Raw genomic sequence first — 18,003 nt, forward strand, 5'->3', positions numbered from 1 at the left:
TTCCCTACCTCTGCACCATCCCCCCACCACCAGCCCCCTGTCAAAGTTTTCTTATTTGTGTGTTTATATGTATATTTCCCTCTCTGTATGGATAAGAATATATCTGTATGGCCATGCTCGGTCAAGTGACCTTGAGTTTGAGTAAGGCACTGTACAAATACAAGTTTCTTTATTATTATTATTATTATTATTATTATTATTATTACTATTATTATTATTACATAAACATTTTTTTTGAATTATCTAAAAAATCTTTTTTTACAATATCACATGGCTAATCATATTAGATGCACTATGCACTGTGCAAACTCACTCTGTGAGCCTCACCTGTGAGCTTCGTATGCATAGTCTTCCTCAGACTCATGTCTGTGAGCCTGACCTGTGAGCTGTGTGTGAAGAGTCTTCCTCAGACTCATGTCTGTGAGCCTAACCTGTAAGCTTCGTATGCATAGTCTTCCTCAGACTCATGTCTGTGAGCCTAACCTGTAAGCTTCGTATGCATAGTCTTCCTCAGACTTGTGTCTGTGAGCCTAACCTGTGAGCTTCGTATGCATAGTCTTCCTCAGACTCCTGTCTGTGAGCCGAACCTGTGAGCTGTGTGTGCATAGTCTTCCTCAGACTCATGTCTGTGAGCCTGACCTGTGAGCTGTGTGTGAAGAGTCTTCCTCAGACTCGTGTCTGTGAGCCTAACCTGTAAGCTTCGTATGCATAGTCTTCCTCAAACTCCTGTCTGTGAGCCTGACCTGTGAGCTTCGTATGCATAGTCTTCCTCAGACTCCTGTCTGTGTGAGCCGGACTGGCGAACCGCGGCGCGTTACGCGGCGGCGGCGGATGAGGTGAACGGTTGTCGTCTCTCTCTCTCCCGAGTCGACGACCGAGCTAGCAATTAGCGTCGCAGCGCGAGTGCGATCGGGCACTCCGACCTGGGCTGAGAAAAGAGCAGCGATAAAGCAGCACAAAAGAGGTCCCCCCCCCCCCCCCCCCCCCCCCCCGGGGGAATCTCTCACTTCATCCCACATCATAAACATTCTGTTCATTCCACCCACCCGCTCGTTTTTACCTCCCTGCTTTCTGTTGCAAGAAAACAAAAACAAGATTGACACCTGGCAGTACCTCGAGGCGGCGATTATTTCAGGATTTCGGAGGTGGAACTCCTTCTTCGGCTCTGCTGCTTGTACTGTTAGACCGGTCACATATCCTTAAGCCTCGTTTAAGGACACTGAAACATTTTGCAGCGCGAAAACACATTTTCTTCCAGGCAAAAAGTTGTGCTGTACTAGTTTGGTGGGTGAAAGAGCTGGACAGCATTCCTTTCTGAAATGTTAGACAGCGGTTCAGGAGTTCACTCGATAGTTTAGTTAACCTCGAGCGCCTGCGAGAGAGGGTTGTGTGAATTCCAGACAAGATCTAAAGGTTGACGTTTGTTGTCAGCGAGTTAGAACGCTCAAGGGTTCCGAAAGCGAAGGACTTGTCTGCCCCCCGGTGGCAGAAATGTGCAGGTGACACTCCTTTGGGTGAGAAAGGCTCCGAGAATGTTTCAGGTGAGACGCCTTGCGTGGAGATGTGGTCAGATAACATCTCTGCCTCCCATGGTCCGCGTCACGTGTTTCTGATGTTTCTTTTGATGTTTTCGACAAAAAAAAAGCTGTTTACTGTTACTCATCGGTGAGAAACAGGGGTGTGGCTGGCCGGGGCAGTCTGTAGGCCGGCTGACTCTCATCCCAAATATGAGTCACCGCACGCGACTGGGTGTTTGACTGGCGGCACCGGGACCTTTTGTGCTCTAATCCCGTCCCCATCTGCAGCCGCCCTTCGCTTTCTGTCTGGAGTGAAAAATACAATGGATGGGCGGTCTTTCCTGCCTCCTTTCTGTGTGGGCCTTCATAACACGGCTGAAAATTGCAGAAAATTGTCTTTGTTGACAACCTCCTGACGTCTCTCGCATAAACTCTCTTTTCTCTCCTAGTTGACACACCCTGGGAGTGATGCACTGGCTTCCCCTGGTTGCCATGGTGATTGCCTCGGCCCTCCCCTTCCCTCACAGCTCCGTACCCAGGCTCGTAACCGCAGCAACAGAGCCTGCCGGACGCCTGGACAGCCACGGAAACAGCATTGGTGACCACGGACACGGCGACAACGTCATCAGCGGCTCTTCCGGTCATTCTAACACGAGTACGAGTTCGAGAGCAGACAGTATGGTTAAGAGTGAGGCACTTGTGGACTACAGTTCCCAGAGTAATACTATCTATGGTTCCCCTCAGGAGGACTACAGAAGTGAAGTGACAGAAAAGACACATCAGAGTAAAATGGCAGAGGACTTCCAACCGAGGAGTCTGCACGACCATATGGACTACAGAACGCCTACACCTGTCAATCACATAGAGCACAAATCCCAGGGCATTCAAAAGCAAATGATACACCTGGCCAAAAGTGACCTTTGCAACAACACCCAAAACACCTCAACTGAGGACACACGCCCTAACCTTGAGGACTACAGTCCACTGGGTAACAACAGGAAAGTCAATGACATGTCCTTGGACTACCACACAGCTGAGGACTACAAATCCCAGAAGAAGGTATCTAGTGAAAGCAACAACTTTGTAGATATGACGAGGAAGGAAAATCCTTATCCTTTAAATACCAGGAAAGAAAAAAACCACAAAGTAACAGACATTGCCATCAGACAGAATTACAATGACTGGGATGGCACGGAAAAAAAACAGTCGCTTGTTACCAGAGTTAAGGGGGAATCCTTTAATTACCCTGTAGAGCAGATGGAGGTGGAGACTGAGGGCAAGGAGGCGGGCAGAGAGGGATCGAGGGCGGGGCTGGAGGTGGGAGGAGAGGGATCGAGGGCGGAGCTGGAGGCGGGCACAGAGGGATCGAGGGCGGGGCTGGAGACGGGCAGAGGAATGCTGCTGGAGGACTCAGAGCTGCTATTTTTGGACGCTCACCCGAGGGTGCTGTTCACCCCGTCCTCCGCCCCCCCGAAGCACCCGCCCCTCCTGCTCATGCTGGAGGCGGGGCTGCCAGCCTTGGGCGGAGAGAGAGGAGAACAGCAGGAGGAGGAGGAAGAACGGGAGGTGGAGGAGGAGGGCGAGCAGGACGAGGGCGTGGAGGAAGAGGCGGCCGGCGCCCTGAGGAGGATAGAGGGGGCGGAGCCGGCGCGCCCCAAATCCCGCCCCAGACGATCCAGCTCCGCCTACGACCGGAGGGGCGAGCGGTCGGTGTGCGAGGTGGCCAACGAGTGGGTGACGGACAAGAAGACGGCCATCGACATCCTGGGGAACACGGTGACGGTGCTGCCGGAGATCCAGACCCCCCGCGGCCCGCTCAAGCAGTACTTCTTCGAGACCAAGTGCAGGCCGCCGGACGCGCGGGGCACGGGGGGCTCGGGCGTGTCCGGCAGGGACTGCGTGGGCGTGGACAAGAAGCACTGGGTGAGCGAGTGCAAGGCCAAGCAGTCCTACGTCAGGGCCCTCACCACGCACCCCCAGAAGGGGGTGGGCTGGAGGTGGATCAGGATCGACTCCTCCTGCGTGTGCGTGCTGCAGGCCAGGGTGGCCCGCACCTAGGGAGAGGGGGAGAGGGAGAGGGAGTGGGAGAAAGGGAGAGAAAGGGAAAGGGAGGGAAAGAGAGAGAGAAGGAGAGAGAGTGGAGAGAGGGAGCAGGACGGAGAGAGAAAGCTGCTGCCACGGCAACCTAGAGTGGTACAGCCATGGCCAATCACACACACAGTGGCACAGCCGTAGCCAATCACACACAGAACGGCACAGCTGTAGCCAATCACACACAGAGCGGCACAACCGTAGCAAATCACACTCAGCCCAGGGTGAAGGGAAGTCTGTTTAAAAAGTGTTCATTGTGCAATCCAGAAATAATGATTATTAGCCATGCCTCTCCCTTTCCGTTAGCAAACGGCTGCATTTGCTCCTAGAGGCCTTACCTCAGCTGCTCCCCGGATGCTGCCTGCTAGCCCAACCGAAAAAGCTCAGATTAGCACCTGAACCGCACTGCTGGGCCTCCTGGGGTTGCCAGCGTCACTCGAAACCCCTCCCTGACGCTGCGAGGTCCGAGGGGATCAGAAAGGCAGAGAGCTCGGGCTCGGGGCGCGGAGGGAGGCAGTTGCCGTGGAAACAGTGGCACTAGCTCACCTGGGCGACGCCCAGCTCCATGGGAACGCGGCTACTCTTCCTCAGCGACTCGGTGACGTACGACCGGGTCGGCTTCCCCGGGCAGAGAACGTTCAGACCGTGCCTACTACCCCGGGCAGAGAACGTTCAGACCGTGCCTACTACCCCGGGCAGAGAACGTTCAGACCGTGCCTACTACCCCGGGCAGAGAACGTTCAGACCGTGCCTACTTCCCCGGGCAGAGAACGTTCAGACCGTGCCTACTTCCCCGGGCAGAGAACGTTCAGACCGTGCCTACTTCCCCGGGCAGAGAACGTTCAGACCGTGCCTACTTCCCCGGGCAGAGAACGTTCAGACCGTGCCTACTTCCCCGGGCAGAGAACGTTCAGACCGTGCCTACTACCCCGGGCAGAGAACGTTCAGACCGTGCCTACTACCCCGGGCAGAGAACGTTCAGACCGTGCCTACTTCCCCGGGCAGAGAACGTTCAGACCGTGCCTACTTCCCCGGGCAGAGAACGTTCAGACCGTGCCCGTGCGGTCAGACCCCCTGGGGCTAATGTGCCAGCGCGTCGGAAAGAGCGCTTATTTTTCCTCTTTCTTTCCACCTCCTCCCCCTCCCCTTTTCCTTTTTCCTTCCCTCCCGCTGCGTCAGCGCGAACGCTGCCCGCCGCTCCCGCGTCTCCTCGCCGCCGAGCGCGTTTAACCTTAATAACAAACGAAACCTCATTCTAGGGACTTGACGAAACACGATGTAAATATTGTATCTGTTCACGGAGACCGTGATGTCATCAGTGAAAAGGTCGTCTCTTTTTATTGCTGTCTAAATACGATTCACAGTGATGTTATTCAGTTTACAAGTAAGCATGAGTATTTGATATTAATATATTTCACTGTACATATTATACGTGCGCTGTATACATATATTTATATATCTGTGTATGTAAGTATATTTACAGAAAAGGTTGTTTGAATGAACTGTGGTGTCGCCTGAGCAACGAGCAGGGTGTAGTTATTTACGTTCGGATCGCTGCCTGCAGTACAGATCTGATCTGATCACACCAGCAGGTCACATGTTCACATGTATATTTATGTTCATATGTATAAATAAACATTTATACAAAAGTTATATGCCTGTATGATGCGGATGTTTGTGTGTCTACATTTGCATATGTTGGGGAGCACAAGGAGGATCTCTCTCTCTCTCTCCCCAACACACACACACACCAAATATGTGAACATTTATCTCTCTTTTGTCTGTTAGATCATGTTTATGAATGCATGTATTTTTTTATAGGTTTTGCAAAGAAACATCAGAACTTGCATCCAACCTGTCTAATTTTCATGACATGTTACGCCCCTGTTCCAGTTAAAAACGCAGGACTTCAGGCTGATACGCAGCAGCACGGTACCATTTTATTTTCTTCCATGGTCATAATCACCGTTATCATCCTTATTTGTTTTCTTTTAGACTTCATTTTTTTATTACTTTTAGCGCCATCGTTAATAATATTTTCTTTGAGTCATAACACAATTTGTTCTTAAAATGTACACATACAAGTAGCATTTTTTTTTTTTTTAACTGTTCAATTTAAAATTTCATATTTCCTTCTTTTTTTTTTTAGCTAGATAAAATTAAATTACAGTCAGTCGGAATGAAGTAATAAATGAACATGTACATACAGTTATTTAATACATACATAAAGAAAATAATTAGTTATCATACAAATAAAAAAAAATTAAAAATGAAAATACACACAATTTACAGAAGTTTCCCCAGATCCTGCTTTCCCGTTCGCTCCTACGTTTCTGTGATTGATTGATTGCTGGGTTCTCTGAGGTCCTCTTTTGTTTGTCATGCATTTGAACACCTACGTTTTAAAACACTACAGCCATCTCTGCACTTCTTTCGCCCCCTCCCTTCCATCTTTCTCTCTGTCTCTCTTTTTCCCTCCCTCACTCTTGTGCTCCTGTGTCTCCGTTTGTCTCTCTCTCCCTCTCCCTTCCTCCCTCTCTCTCGCCCCTCTGTTCCCCCCCTCCCCCCTTCTCTCTCTCCCTTCCTCCCTCTCTCTTTCACGCCACTGTGTTTGTGTCTCTCTCCCTCTCTCTCCCTTTCCTTCCCTCTTTTTCTCTCTCTCCCTCTCTCGCTCCCTCGCTCTCTCTCTCGCCCCTGTGTACCCCTCCCTCTCTGTCTCTGCTATCGGGGCTTGCCTTTGTAAAGCCCGTCTCGACTCTCACTCTCTCACTGTGTCCAGTTCTGGTACTGACCCACCGCAAAGGCACCGGTCAAAACTGAGCCAGACTGAGCCAGACCAAACCAGACTGAGCCAGACTTGAGCCAGACCAAACCAGACCGAACCAGACCGAGCCAGACCGAAACAGACCAAACCAGACCGAGCCAGACCGAAACAGACCAAGCCAGACCGAAACAGACCAAGCCAGACTGAACCAGACCAAGCCAGACTTGAGCCAGACCAAACCAGACCAAACCAGACCGAGCCAGACCGAGCCAGACCGAAACAGACCAAGCCAGACCGAGCCAGACCGAAACAGACCAAGCCAGACCGAAACAGACCAAGCCAGACCGAAACAGACCAAGCCAGACCGAAACAGACCAAGCCAGACTGAACCAGACCAAGCCAGACTTGAGCCAGACCGAACCAGACTGAGCCAGACCAACCCTCTGCCCAGTGTACAAACCCCTATCCATTACCAGCATACACTGCATACACCAGCATACATATACCAGCTGTTCATTCCCACACAGGACATTGGGCACATTCATGGCCACACAGACTCTCAGATTCAGATTCACAGAGCACCGCTAAGCTGAGCCAGCAACATGTGGCCCCGCTTTCCCAAAATCGCCTCTCAGCTTCAGAGAACAACTGTCGCTCGAGAGTGAGAGAGAGAGAGAGACAGAGGGAGAACGATGGACTGATAAACATATCGTTTTTGAGATATTCCCCCTGTTCCATACATTCATTCTTCCTTCCCGCCCCCCCTCCATTCTGTACATTCTTCATCTGTCCCTTATCCCGTATTCTTCAGCCACGGGGTTTCCTCCATTCCCATTGGTCAGCCTCAGTCGCCATGGTTATTGCAGAGTTGTCAAACGTCTCCGTTTTTCCCCCTCGTGTTCATTGCTTTTTCCAAAATTATGAAATCAAAATCCCGTCGCATCAGCAAGCCGCCCCTGCGGAACGCAGAAAGGCAGTTAGTCCTTCATTTCCCAGCTCCATGGCAAATTCCTCCTTTATTGTCTGGCAGATTGCGACACACGTGTTTCAAGCTGAAAATCACTTCCAGGAATCAGAGCAACGGCGCAGCCAGTGCACTCTGAAACACGCCTGCTTCAGTCATACCTCACCAAATTACGCTCAATCATAATAATCATCATTACGCCACACCCAGGAACAACAGTGCCGACATCAATGCCGTTTGACATTAATAACGCTTCTGCTTCTCCGCAAGCTGCTGTAAGTGGCTAAAAGCATGTGAACACGCGCACACACACACACACACACACACACACACACAGATGCACACACAAGCGCACACACATGCACACGCACACACACACAGACAGACACACACGGATGCACACACACAGATGCACACACAAGCACACACACACACACACAGACACACAGACACACACACAGACACAGACACATACGCACACACACACACACACAGATGCACACACAAGCACACACACGCGCACACACACACAGACACATACACAGACACATACGCACACACACACACACACACACAGATGCACACACAAGCACACACACACGCACACACACACACAGACACAGACACACACACACACACACACACACAGATGCACACACGCGCGCACACACACACACACACACACAGACACAGACACAGACACAGACACACACACAGACACAGACACACACACATCACTGGCTTTCAGCATGCATAATTAGTGCGGTATTAAGAGAATTAGCAGCCTCACCCCAGTGTGTCTCAACAGGAGTACGTCCTCACAGACCCCGACTCTGCTCTGGATCCAGAGTTCACTGGAGGGGGGGGGGGGGGGGGGGGTAGGGAGATATGTTTATAGTAAAAATGTGTTGGGACGTGGACAGAAGATGTTAACAAAACTACAAAAGTCGCAAAGAAAACTACAGAAGGTGCTAACAAGAACGACAATTGTTGCTAACAGAACTACAGAAGTTGCTATCAGAACTACAGAAGGTGCTAACAGAACTACAGATGTTGCGAACAGAACTACAGAAGGTGCTAACAAGAACGACAATTGTTGCTAACAGAACTACAGAAGTTGCCATCAGAACTACAGAAGGTGCTAACAGAACTACAGAAGGTGCTAACAGAATTTGGTGTCCAGGAACTCATTTTTATTGGGTCCAAATGTTATCTATTGCAAATTCTCTGATAGCATGTGTGGAATATATATCCCAACATACTAGCAAACTTAGCAGCATAATTTGCCTCAAAGTTGAGTTTATTATATTCATTCAGAGAGGGTCTTCGGGGACATTATGTGGTTTCATAAGTTATTTCTATGAGAACAGTCCCTGTCATGGAAAATCCACTGGACTTAATCAGAGGTGTTTGTGCGTTACTTCCCTCTACTGGCAAACAGTGGAACTACAGTGTGGGTGTTGCCACAGCGGTTCCTCAAAATAAAACCTTCTCCCGGTGAACAGCAGGAGAACAGGAGAGGGGGATGAATAGAGGGGAGGAGAGGGGGATGAATGGGGAGGAGAGGCTCACCCTCGCTCTGGACTTTCCTCAGGGTCACGGAGGGGGTGGAAATGGCGGAGGCTCGGAAGTTGGCGGGCAGCGTTTCGGAGGAGTCGGACGTCACCCCCCTCAGGTCCTTCTCCCGGAACATCTTCCGCCACGACGGCGAGCGAGTGAAGGTCTTCGTCCCGTCCTGGGAGAGGGAGAGGAGCGTCGCCACGGTTACAGTCACACGTCAAACCGCATGCTGTTTACTCCACAAAGTTTTGTCCCCCCTTTTTTTTTCAATAATCCCTGAATGACTGCATACATTAGAAATCTGCCCGTGAGACTTTCAGCTTAATCTATGAACCCATCGAAACTCGTTTCATTTTGAGTAATAGGATGCTGAAATGCGAACGCTGTAGCCGTGTGCGATTCTCAATGAGCATGTTTTCCGAGGACGGCGTGTAGCCTACGCTGAAGGCACAGGTGAGTCAGAATGATGAAGCTCATTACGGATGCGTTTATAGTAAAACTCTGACGCGCAGCACATGCCACTGGCAACTAACACAGAGACTCTCAAAGAGGACAAAGAGCTCAAAGATGTCTAAGCGCGCCGACGCTCAGTACGACGCTAACGCTCGTGCGAGAAGAGAAGCGATAAATCCCCGGACGGATCGTCGAAAGGGGGCGAGCGGAGAACGAATCGACCCGAAAAGAAACGCGATCAGCCGACGGCGTGATTTATCAAAGCTGGGCTGCGACCACAAAACCCGCCGGCTCTCAACCCCGCGAGCCACGCCCTCCCTTCGCCGCCAGTCTCCAGAGAAAACAACGGCGCTTCTCAGACCGTTGATCAAATGTCAGGTTCCCGTACGTTTGCTTGCACGTTTTATTTGTGGGTATTAGGAGAATAATACCAAAAACCAAAAAGTAAAGTTATTATAGTTCGTTGACATTTTGCATGCGTTATCGTCTAGATGTAGAATTTTATTTCTGTGGTCTGGATTTTATGTTTATTCTGTTCATTGTAGCTAAATTGTTATTGCCGGTCTGTTATGTTCGTCACGTGAGTGTATGCTTTGGCAATGTAAGTGTACCCTTACCGTGCCAATAAAGCTAATTGAATTGAATTGAATTGAATTGAATTGAATTGAATTGAATTGAATTGAATTGAATTGAATTGAATTGAATTGAATTGAATTGAATTGAATTGAATTGAATTGAATTGAATTGGGAGAATAACTCCGCTGTAGTAAAATATGCCAGAGCTTAAAGGGCCTCGCGTTAAAATCCCTCCTTACCAACCCCTGTAATAACGAGCTGTGTGTGGCACCATTCAGGTGTATCCTAGCTGATCGTTAATCGCAGTGATCGCACAACCGTGTTCACGACATTGGGGCCCAACACAAGTGAGCAGAGATACGCTGTTCTTTCGATGCTCAGTAAATTATGTTATGCAGGGGTGTCCCCTGAGCCCTTTGTCCCAACCCAAGCGTCCGCGTGAGAAACGTTCGGTCGGCTTAAGCGAAATCGGTTAGAATAACAGTTTTTTTGCATTGTTACAAACGGCCGCTTACCTCATCGGGTCGCCTCTCCGTTCCCATGGTGATGAGAGCGTTGTACTCTTTCTCCAGGAGCTGTCGGGCCTGAGAGGGAACAGCGGGGAGAAAAGTGAAGCGATCGTTTAAAAAAACAAAAAGAAAAAACAGGAAAAAAAACCACGAGGTGATGTGGGAAAACACCGGGCGTGACAGCAGCTGCCGTTCCACACCCGCCAGATGCTCGAGCGCACCCGCGTTCTTAAGGTCAAAGGTCGCGCCTCCCACCCTCCCGTTTACGTAGAAAAAATGTTCCAATTTGACGCGTTTTCAGAAAATTACAGAGTGGCTTCAAAGGAAGCTCGGAAAACACCAGAGGCTCCCGTTACTGAGCAGAGCTTCCTGCCATTACGACAAAAGGGAGGAACACGGAGTTGACTATCTGGTGGACCAGAGTTGACTATTTGGTGGACCAGAGTTGACTATCTGGTGGACCAGAGTTGACTATCTGTTTTACCAGAGTTGACTATCTGCTCGACCAGAGTTGAATATCTGCTCGACCAGAGTTGACTATCTGTTTGACCAGAGTTGACTATCTGGTGGACCAGAGCTGACTATTTGGTGGACCAGAGTTGACTATCTGGTGGACCAGAGTTGACTATCTGTTTGACCAGAGTTGACTATCTGCTCGACCAGAGTTGAATATCTGCTCGACCAGAGTTGACTATCTGGTGGACCAGAGCTGACTATCTGGTGGACCAGAGCTGACTATCTGGTGGACCAGAGCTGACTATCTGGTGGACCAGAGCTGACTATTTGGTGGACCAGAGTTAACTATCTGTTTGACCAGAGTTGACTATCTGCTCGACCAGAGTTGAATATCTGCTCGACCAGAGTTGACTATCTGTTTGACCAGAGTTGACTATCTGGTGGACCAGAGCTGACTATCTGGTGGACCAGAGTTGACTATCTGCTCGACCAGAGTTGAATATCTGCTCGACCAGAGTTGACTATCTGCTCGACCAGAGTTGACTATCTGGTGGACCAGAGCTGACTATCTGGTGGACCAGAGCTGACTATTTGGTGGACCAGAGTTAACTATCTGTTTGACCAGAGTTGAATATCTGCTCGACCAGAGTTGACTATCTGGTGGACCAGAGCTGACTATCTGGTGGACCAGAGTTAACTATCTGTTTGACCAGAGTTGACTATCTGCTCGACCAGAGTTGACTATCTGCTCGACCAGAGTTCAATATCTGCTTGACCAGAGTTGACTATCTGCTCGACCACAGTTGACTATCTGCTCGACCAGAGTTCAATATCTGCTTGACCAGAGTTGACTATCTGCTCGACCAGAGTTGACTATCTGCTTGACTATTTGGTTGCAGTGACATAACATTTGTGGCCCGACTTGAACAGACGGAACCCGGCGCGCGTGCCGATGGCACGGTGTGGACGATGAGAGGGGGCGGGGCTGGGGCACCTGCGTGTTCTGATTGGGTATCTGCAGGAGGAGGGCCAGGTCGGTGTAGTCGAAGGTGTCGTCCAGCGCCAGCAGGGCCCCGTGCACGCCGCTCTCCGCCAGGTTGTCGGCGTACTCCTTCAGCCCCACCGTCTGCACCCAGCACATCACGCGCTCGTTGGACCACACCATCACGTCTGGGGGGGGGGGGGGGGAGTAGCGGGTCAGACGGCTGCAGCTGGGAGGACCGTACCACCCGGTCTCTTTTTTTTAAGGGTTATGGGTGGGTGACATCATCGCCCTGGGACTGAGCGGCTGTCTCGCTACTGTTCAGCAAAATGCAAAGTCCTGCTGCCTGTCAGCTTCATTCAGCAGGAACAAATCACTCACACACTGCTTAACACACACACACACACGCAAAACACACACATGCACACACACACAGAACACACACACACACCTAACACACATACAGACACACAAAACACACACCCAGCACACAGACAAACACAGATATAATAGCTTCAGTGATAATTCATCTTGAAACTGAGAGTTTTCCTGTGTGCTAAGCAGAGCACAGTGGTTCGAGAGCTGTATGAAACTGTTCCCCACTGGTAGCGTTCAAACACACAGAGACCTGCCGCACGGTCAGGTGACCCTCACACGGTTTGGGAAAAGATGGGGAAGCAGAGGGAGGGAGAGAGGGAGGGAGGGAAGGGAAAAACGGGGAGCACAGGGAGGGAAAGCAGGGAAAGAAGAGGAGGCAGAGGGAGGGAGAGAAGGGAAAGATGAGGAGGCAGAGGGAGGGAGAGAAGGGAAAGATGAGGAGGCAGAGGGAGGGAGAGAGGGAGGGAGGGAAGGGAAAGACGGGGAGCACAGGGAGGGAAAGCAGGGAAAGACAGGGAGGCAGAGGGAGGGAGGGGAAGGGGAAAGGACCTTTGCTCTGGTGCTGGCTCTCATCCCTCCTCCTCTCCAGCTCCTTCCTGTCGTAGTTTAAGCGCTTCAGACACATGATGCCGTAATGAAGACTGACCCTGAGAGAGAGAGAGAGAGAGAGAGAGAGAGAGAGAGAATAAAGGCTTCCATGCTCAATGTTCAACACTGAACATCAAACACGCCCCGTCGCCATGGGAACAAAACAGATGTGCGTGCGCCTGACCTAATAAAGCATCAGCCGATGAAGTATCGGCACGGACACTTTTCCTTAAAAAATGAAGTCATCAGACAAAGCAGAGACTGTGAGCACCGTCCTCCGGGCTGTTTCCTGGAAACCACCCCGGCGACAGAACAAAATGGCCGAACAGCAGGACCGTGCCATCCACCACAGGCCAGGAGGGAACAAAGGAGAAGAGAAGAGAAGAGACGGGCAGAGGACAGACCTGTGGAAGCTGTCCACCATTTTGAGCTGGCCGCGCAGCTCCTTCTTGGTCAGGTGGTCCAGCATGCGGGCGTCCACCAGGGACTCCATGAAGTAGCTGCGGTACTGGGGCAGGCCCAGGCTGGGCAGCCACTCGTTCCCCACCCACTCGTGGTTCATGTCCCCGTAGGCCAGGATCTGGGCGGGGCCGGGGGGAGGGGGAGAGGGCGGGGCCAGGGGAAGGGGATGGGGGGGGGGGGGGAGAGGAGACACAGTGGGGCCAGGGAAGAGACAGGGAGGGGCCAGGGGAGGGGCCAGAGCAGGGGGAGAGGGCAGGGCCAGGGGAAGGGGATGGGGGGGGGGGGAGAGGAGACACAGTGGGGCCAGGGAAGAGACAGGGAGGGGCCAGGGGAGGAGGAGGGGTGAGACCAGGGGAGGAGATAGGGTGGGGCCAGGGGTGGGGGAGAGGGCGGGGCCAGAGGAGGGGGAAAGGGCGTGGGGGAAGATAAAGGAGAGGAAGGACAAATTTGTTTCGAAGGACAAAAGAATGAAAGCGGGAGTGAAAGAGAGGAAGACGAGACGTCCTGCAGTTCAGTGCATTTAAACAGAACATGCGCGATACAGAGTGCTTATGAATATTCATACTGTCCATCAATTCATTTATGAATAAAAAGGACATACCTGATCCCAGCTAATCTCTTTGAGCTCCTTTGGAGGCGCGTGAACAAATGCAGGAGAGAGAAAGAGAGGGAGGGATGGAGGGAGACAGAAAGGAGGGCGGTGGGGAATAGAGAGGGAGGAAGCAGTAAAGACATAAAGGAAGAGAGAGATATGTAGGGAGAGAGAGAGAGATATGGAGGGAGAGAGACAGAATGGAGGGCGGAGGGGAATAGAGAGGGAGGGAGAAGATATAGAGGGAGAGATAGATATGTAGGGAGAGAGAGAGATACGGAGGGAGAGCAGACATGTTTTTTGAGGGCGGAAAGGAGGATGAGGAGGATGAGTAGATAAGGGGAGACAAAGGGAGGAACAGCTTGTTAGTCAACAAACAGTCAGCGGGGAAAAAAGTGCACTTGCACAGAAACTGAGAGGGAGAGAGGCTCAGTGGTACGGCCTAGTCAGACAAACAGAGAGAGAGAGAAAAGAGAGAGAGAGAGGAGAGAGAGAGAATGCATTAATGCACTTCCATACTAGCTTCCTTCCTGTGAATGTGTATTCTGTTTATCAGCCACCGCAGCGGTTGAGAATACACACTCCAGAGCACCCGGAAGCCATATTTACTGTATTAGGCCAATCCCTTCGAAGAGTAGGTTTCTTCTGAGTGGTTTTTTTTTCAAATACTAAGTCAGAGTTCTAGAACTCCATTACTTTCAACAACGAGTAGTGATTTTTACACAATCATTAGAATGTGCAGTTAAGAACGTTCTAACGATGATGTGACAATCACTACTCGTTATTGAAAGCAACAGAGTTCTAGAACGCCGGCCACATATTTGTGATTTCACACCTTAAAAGGTTTGAAACAAGCCACCAGGACGAGCACTTTGGACAATGTTTCGTGTTTTAAAAAAAGTAAATATCTAAACTCAAGTCAATGCATTTCCTGAGCCAAACAGAGTCACTGGTGATCCACCATCTCTGACCATAATTATTTAGGGCCACCAGATAATTTCCACCATGTGACCTGCTGGGATTTAAACTTGCACTTCAACAGTTATCCTCCAGGGGTCCCCAAAGGCACTTCAGCAGCACAGTCATGAAACTAATTGTACAATTGAGTTTATAATTGAGATGTTTATGAAAACATTCAAATGATCTAATATGGGGAGAGCCAGAGGGAGGGAAATGAACATAGCTGGATGTTTAAATGCTGCGAAAAGCATGAGTGAAGCAGTATCCCGGTACACTGCAAACTGACCGATTTGAATTTGTTTGGCTCAACTTGCAATTCATCAGTGAATCCCAAGTAGCTAACGATAAACTGACATTTAAAAATGAAGAAACATGGATTAAGGTCTGAGACCAACACCGAGGGGAGATCATCTGCTAGCAGGGGAAAAGACAGCCTCAAGCCGGCGACTGGACGTCGTTCAAGTTTTAACAGATGCGTCCTTAAGTGCAAACATTCCCCTGGAAAAACTCGACAATCCCAAAAACTGTGTGCATTTTTTAACAAGGACGTAATTAATGAATTAATGTGGGGGGGGGGGGGGGGGGGGGCATTCCATCCGCCAAACAGCTTCAAAAGAAGTATATGCGGCAGACCGCTACTTTGCATAGAAGAAAGAATTTGATGACTGATTGAGACAACTGACAGCGAATCTGCGCTCGTAGATGAACCAACAGACGGCGAAGAAAATGATGTTTCGCATATTTCATTTTCCCTTCAAGAGAAATCCCTCATAACCGACCAGAAAAATTTCCCTTGTTGGCACATCGTACCTAACTTCTGTGAATAACTCCTCAGTTTTGGATAGCATCGAGAAATGCTTTAATAATGGATAATAATTTGGATAATTTTATTACATTTGTCTCTGACAATGCCAGTTATATGTTAAAGGCGTACAATGACGTCTTTAAAAGCTTGTTGGTAAATTCAGTGCATTTAACTTGCAGTGCTCATATTGAGGCGCTGGTAAAAGTCAACAAACCTACGGTCACTGTCGATAAAAGTTTTTAAACATTGTCCAAGCCGGAAAATGTGGTACACGGAACATATTAAGAGCACCGCTGCAAGGCTCTTCTCTGTCAATAATAAAACTCCCCCCTGAGCTGTGTAAAATATGATTGGAAAGTTGGTATTCTGCTGTAGAGTACTGTTTGAAGTACGTCCGTTCCCCCCCCCACCCCCCAAGATTTGTGGAAATGGAGATGGACGTCACACCAAACACCATCGCGCTGACAGAGCTCAAGGCATTATTGAGGCATAAGGGTCTGGAAACACAGCTCTTGTTAATCGCTGAAAATGGCAAGAGTCTCGTTGACGTGACTTGGCGGTATGAAAGTCGTTACAACGGAATCCACGAAACCCATGATAAAACTGAACAGCTTGCCAATGGATATCGTGCACTTGCTCAGTAGATGTACAGCACAGACAAAACAATAAACCACCAATGCATCAAGACTTTCAGTGAAGTTGCAGAGAAAGTCACAATGTATATTGTTGAACGCTGATCAACTAAAAAATAAACCACATTTCTATCGACCAGGTCACGAATTAGGATTTTTGATCCCAAGCACGTGTGCTTACTCGATGTGCCAACCCCTCCCACTACACTCAATTCTGGGTTTTTTGATGGAAAACTTAGGTCCGGGCTGGGCAATTATAAATTATTTGCACAAGAAAACAGCACTGCAATGTCACCGGGTGAAATTTTGGGATTCAGGTGAAGAAGTATTTCCAAACCTTACTCAGAGGGCAAAACGATACTAGGCAGCGGTAACAAACTCATCGATGCAGAAGGATGTGTATATTCCGACGGACAAATTTTCACCACGCATCGTGAATTAATGACCAAATAGACTGTCAATAAAATGGCCACGATAAACTGCAATCACAGTTTTCAATTGAATTTGACATTCATGACAATCACCACTTTAATTTCATTAATCCTTTTCAAATATACCACTGCAAACTATTTTCTAATCACTAATAACTTTTTAAAAAACCTTTTGTGCAAGTTAAATGTCACATAACTGTTCTCATTTTTATGGGCATTTATTTCCCTCTGCTTCCAACAAACACTTACATGCTCACTGTCTGGTATAATATTTTAAAATACTGCATGCCCGTGGCAGTAAGGAATCTAATTCCGTTTGACACGCGAGTGCCACTTGTAAACATTGCTGTCAATCATCAACTTTGTTTAAGTAGTGTGGATTACTTTATGAACGTAGATTATCGAGGTGGTGCTAAACGGGGTAACTGTTTGAGAAGTGGCATGACGAAGAGGCTATCATGACCTCTAGATGGTGGAGGACTGAATTACCATGCGAGAAAATGAGGGGAGACAAACTGGTGGCCCAGTATGTCATTACTAAACCAGCTTAATGACGGCTTGTCATATGAACGACAGTAATCCCACGAGAATCTTCTGTCTTCCAATTGCGGTGCATTTGAGACCTCTGTCCTACAGGACAGTTCAGTACGCAGTGCGATGTGTAGCCTACTGTGTGTACACTGTACACAGTGTGGCTGAGGCTGCTGGGGGAGAGAGAGCATGCAGACTTCTGGGGGAGAGAGAGAGCATGCAGACTGCTGGGGGAGAGAGAGAGAGCATGCAGACTGCTGGGGGAGAGAGAGAGCATGCAGACTGCTGGGGGAGAAAGAGAGCATGCAGACTTCTGGGGGAGAGAGAGCATGCGGACTCCTGGGAGAGAGAGAGAGCATGCAGACTGCTGGGGTAGAGAGAGCATGCGGACTCCTGGGAGAGAGAGAGAGCATGCAGACTGCTGGGGTAGAGAGAGCATGCAGACTCCTGGGAGAGAGAGAGAGCATACAGACTGCTGGGGTAGAGAGAGAGAATGCAGACTGCTGGGGTAGAGAGAGCATGGAGACTGCTGGGGTCGAGAGAGAGAATGCAGACTGCTGGGGTAGAGAGAGCATGCAGACTGCTGGGGGAGAGAGAGAGCATGCAGACTGCTGGGGGAGAGAGAGAGCATGCAGACTGCTAGGAGAGAGAGAGAATGCAGACTGCTGGGGGAGAGAGAGAGCATGCAGACTGCTGGGGGAGAGAGAGAGCACATGCAGACTGCTGGGGGAGAGAGAGCATGCAGACTGCTG

At 49.7% G+C, this 18,003-nt stretch overlaps 2 protein-coding genes across 2 annotated transcripts in view; one reads left to right on the forward strand and one right to left on the reverse strand.

Moving 5' to 3' along the window:
• The first annotated feature begins 2,774 nt into the window (after positions 1-2,774).
• On the forward strand, positions 2,775-3,586 carry LOC118217107 (neurotrophin-4). Its single transcript, XM_035398915.1, has one exon. The coding sequence runs from the start codon at positions 2,775-2,777 to the stop codon at positions 3,573-3,575; it is 801 nt and encodes a 266-aa protein (XP_035254806.1). The 3' UTR covers positions 3,576-3,586.
• Positions 3,587-6,203: 2,617 nt separating this feature from the next.
• The window catches only part of ppfia3 (PTPRF interacting protein alpha 3), a 49,798-nt gene continuing 37,998 nt past the window's right edge, over positions 6,204-18,003 (reverse strand). Inside the window, exons 26-33 of the mRNA XM_035398918.1 lie at positions 13,902-13,928; positions 13,243-13,418; positions 12,800-12,897; positions 11,885-12,060; positions 10,441-10,509; positions 8,909-9,071; positions 8,127-8,190; positions 6,204-7,328 (exon numbers count right to left, since the gene is read on the reverse strand). Of these exons, the coding sequence (XP_035254809.1) occupies positions 8,138-8,190; positions 8,909-9,071; positions 10,441-10,509; positions 11,885-12,060; positions 12,800-12,897; positions 13,243-13,418; positions 13,902-13,928 (762 nt within the window). The 3' untranslated portion in view covers positions 6,204-7,328; positions 8,127-8,137. The remainder of the gene's footprint in view (positions 7,329-8,126; positions 8,191-8,908; positions 9,072-10,440; positions 10,510-11,884; positions 12,061-12,799; positions 12,898-13,242; positions 13,419-13,901; positions 13,929-18,003) is intronic.

Source organism: Anguilla anguilla, chromosome 17, assembly GCF_013347855.1.
Source record: "Anguilla anguilla isolate fAngAng1 chromosome 17, fAngAng1.pri, whole genome shotgun sequence".
Lineage (NCBI taxonomy): Eukaryota > Metazoa > Chordata > Actinopteri > Anguilliformes > Anguillidae > Anguilla > Anguilla anguilla.

Bases quoted from the DNA above. Each gene is read 5' to 3' on its own strand.
- LOC118217107 (XM_035398915.1), top strand. From the start codon at position 2,775: ATGGAGGTGGAGACTGAGGGCAAGGAGGCGGGCAGAGAGGGATCGAGG.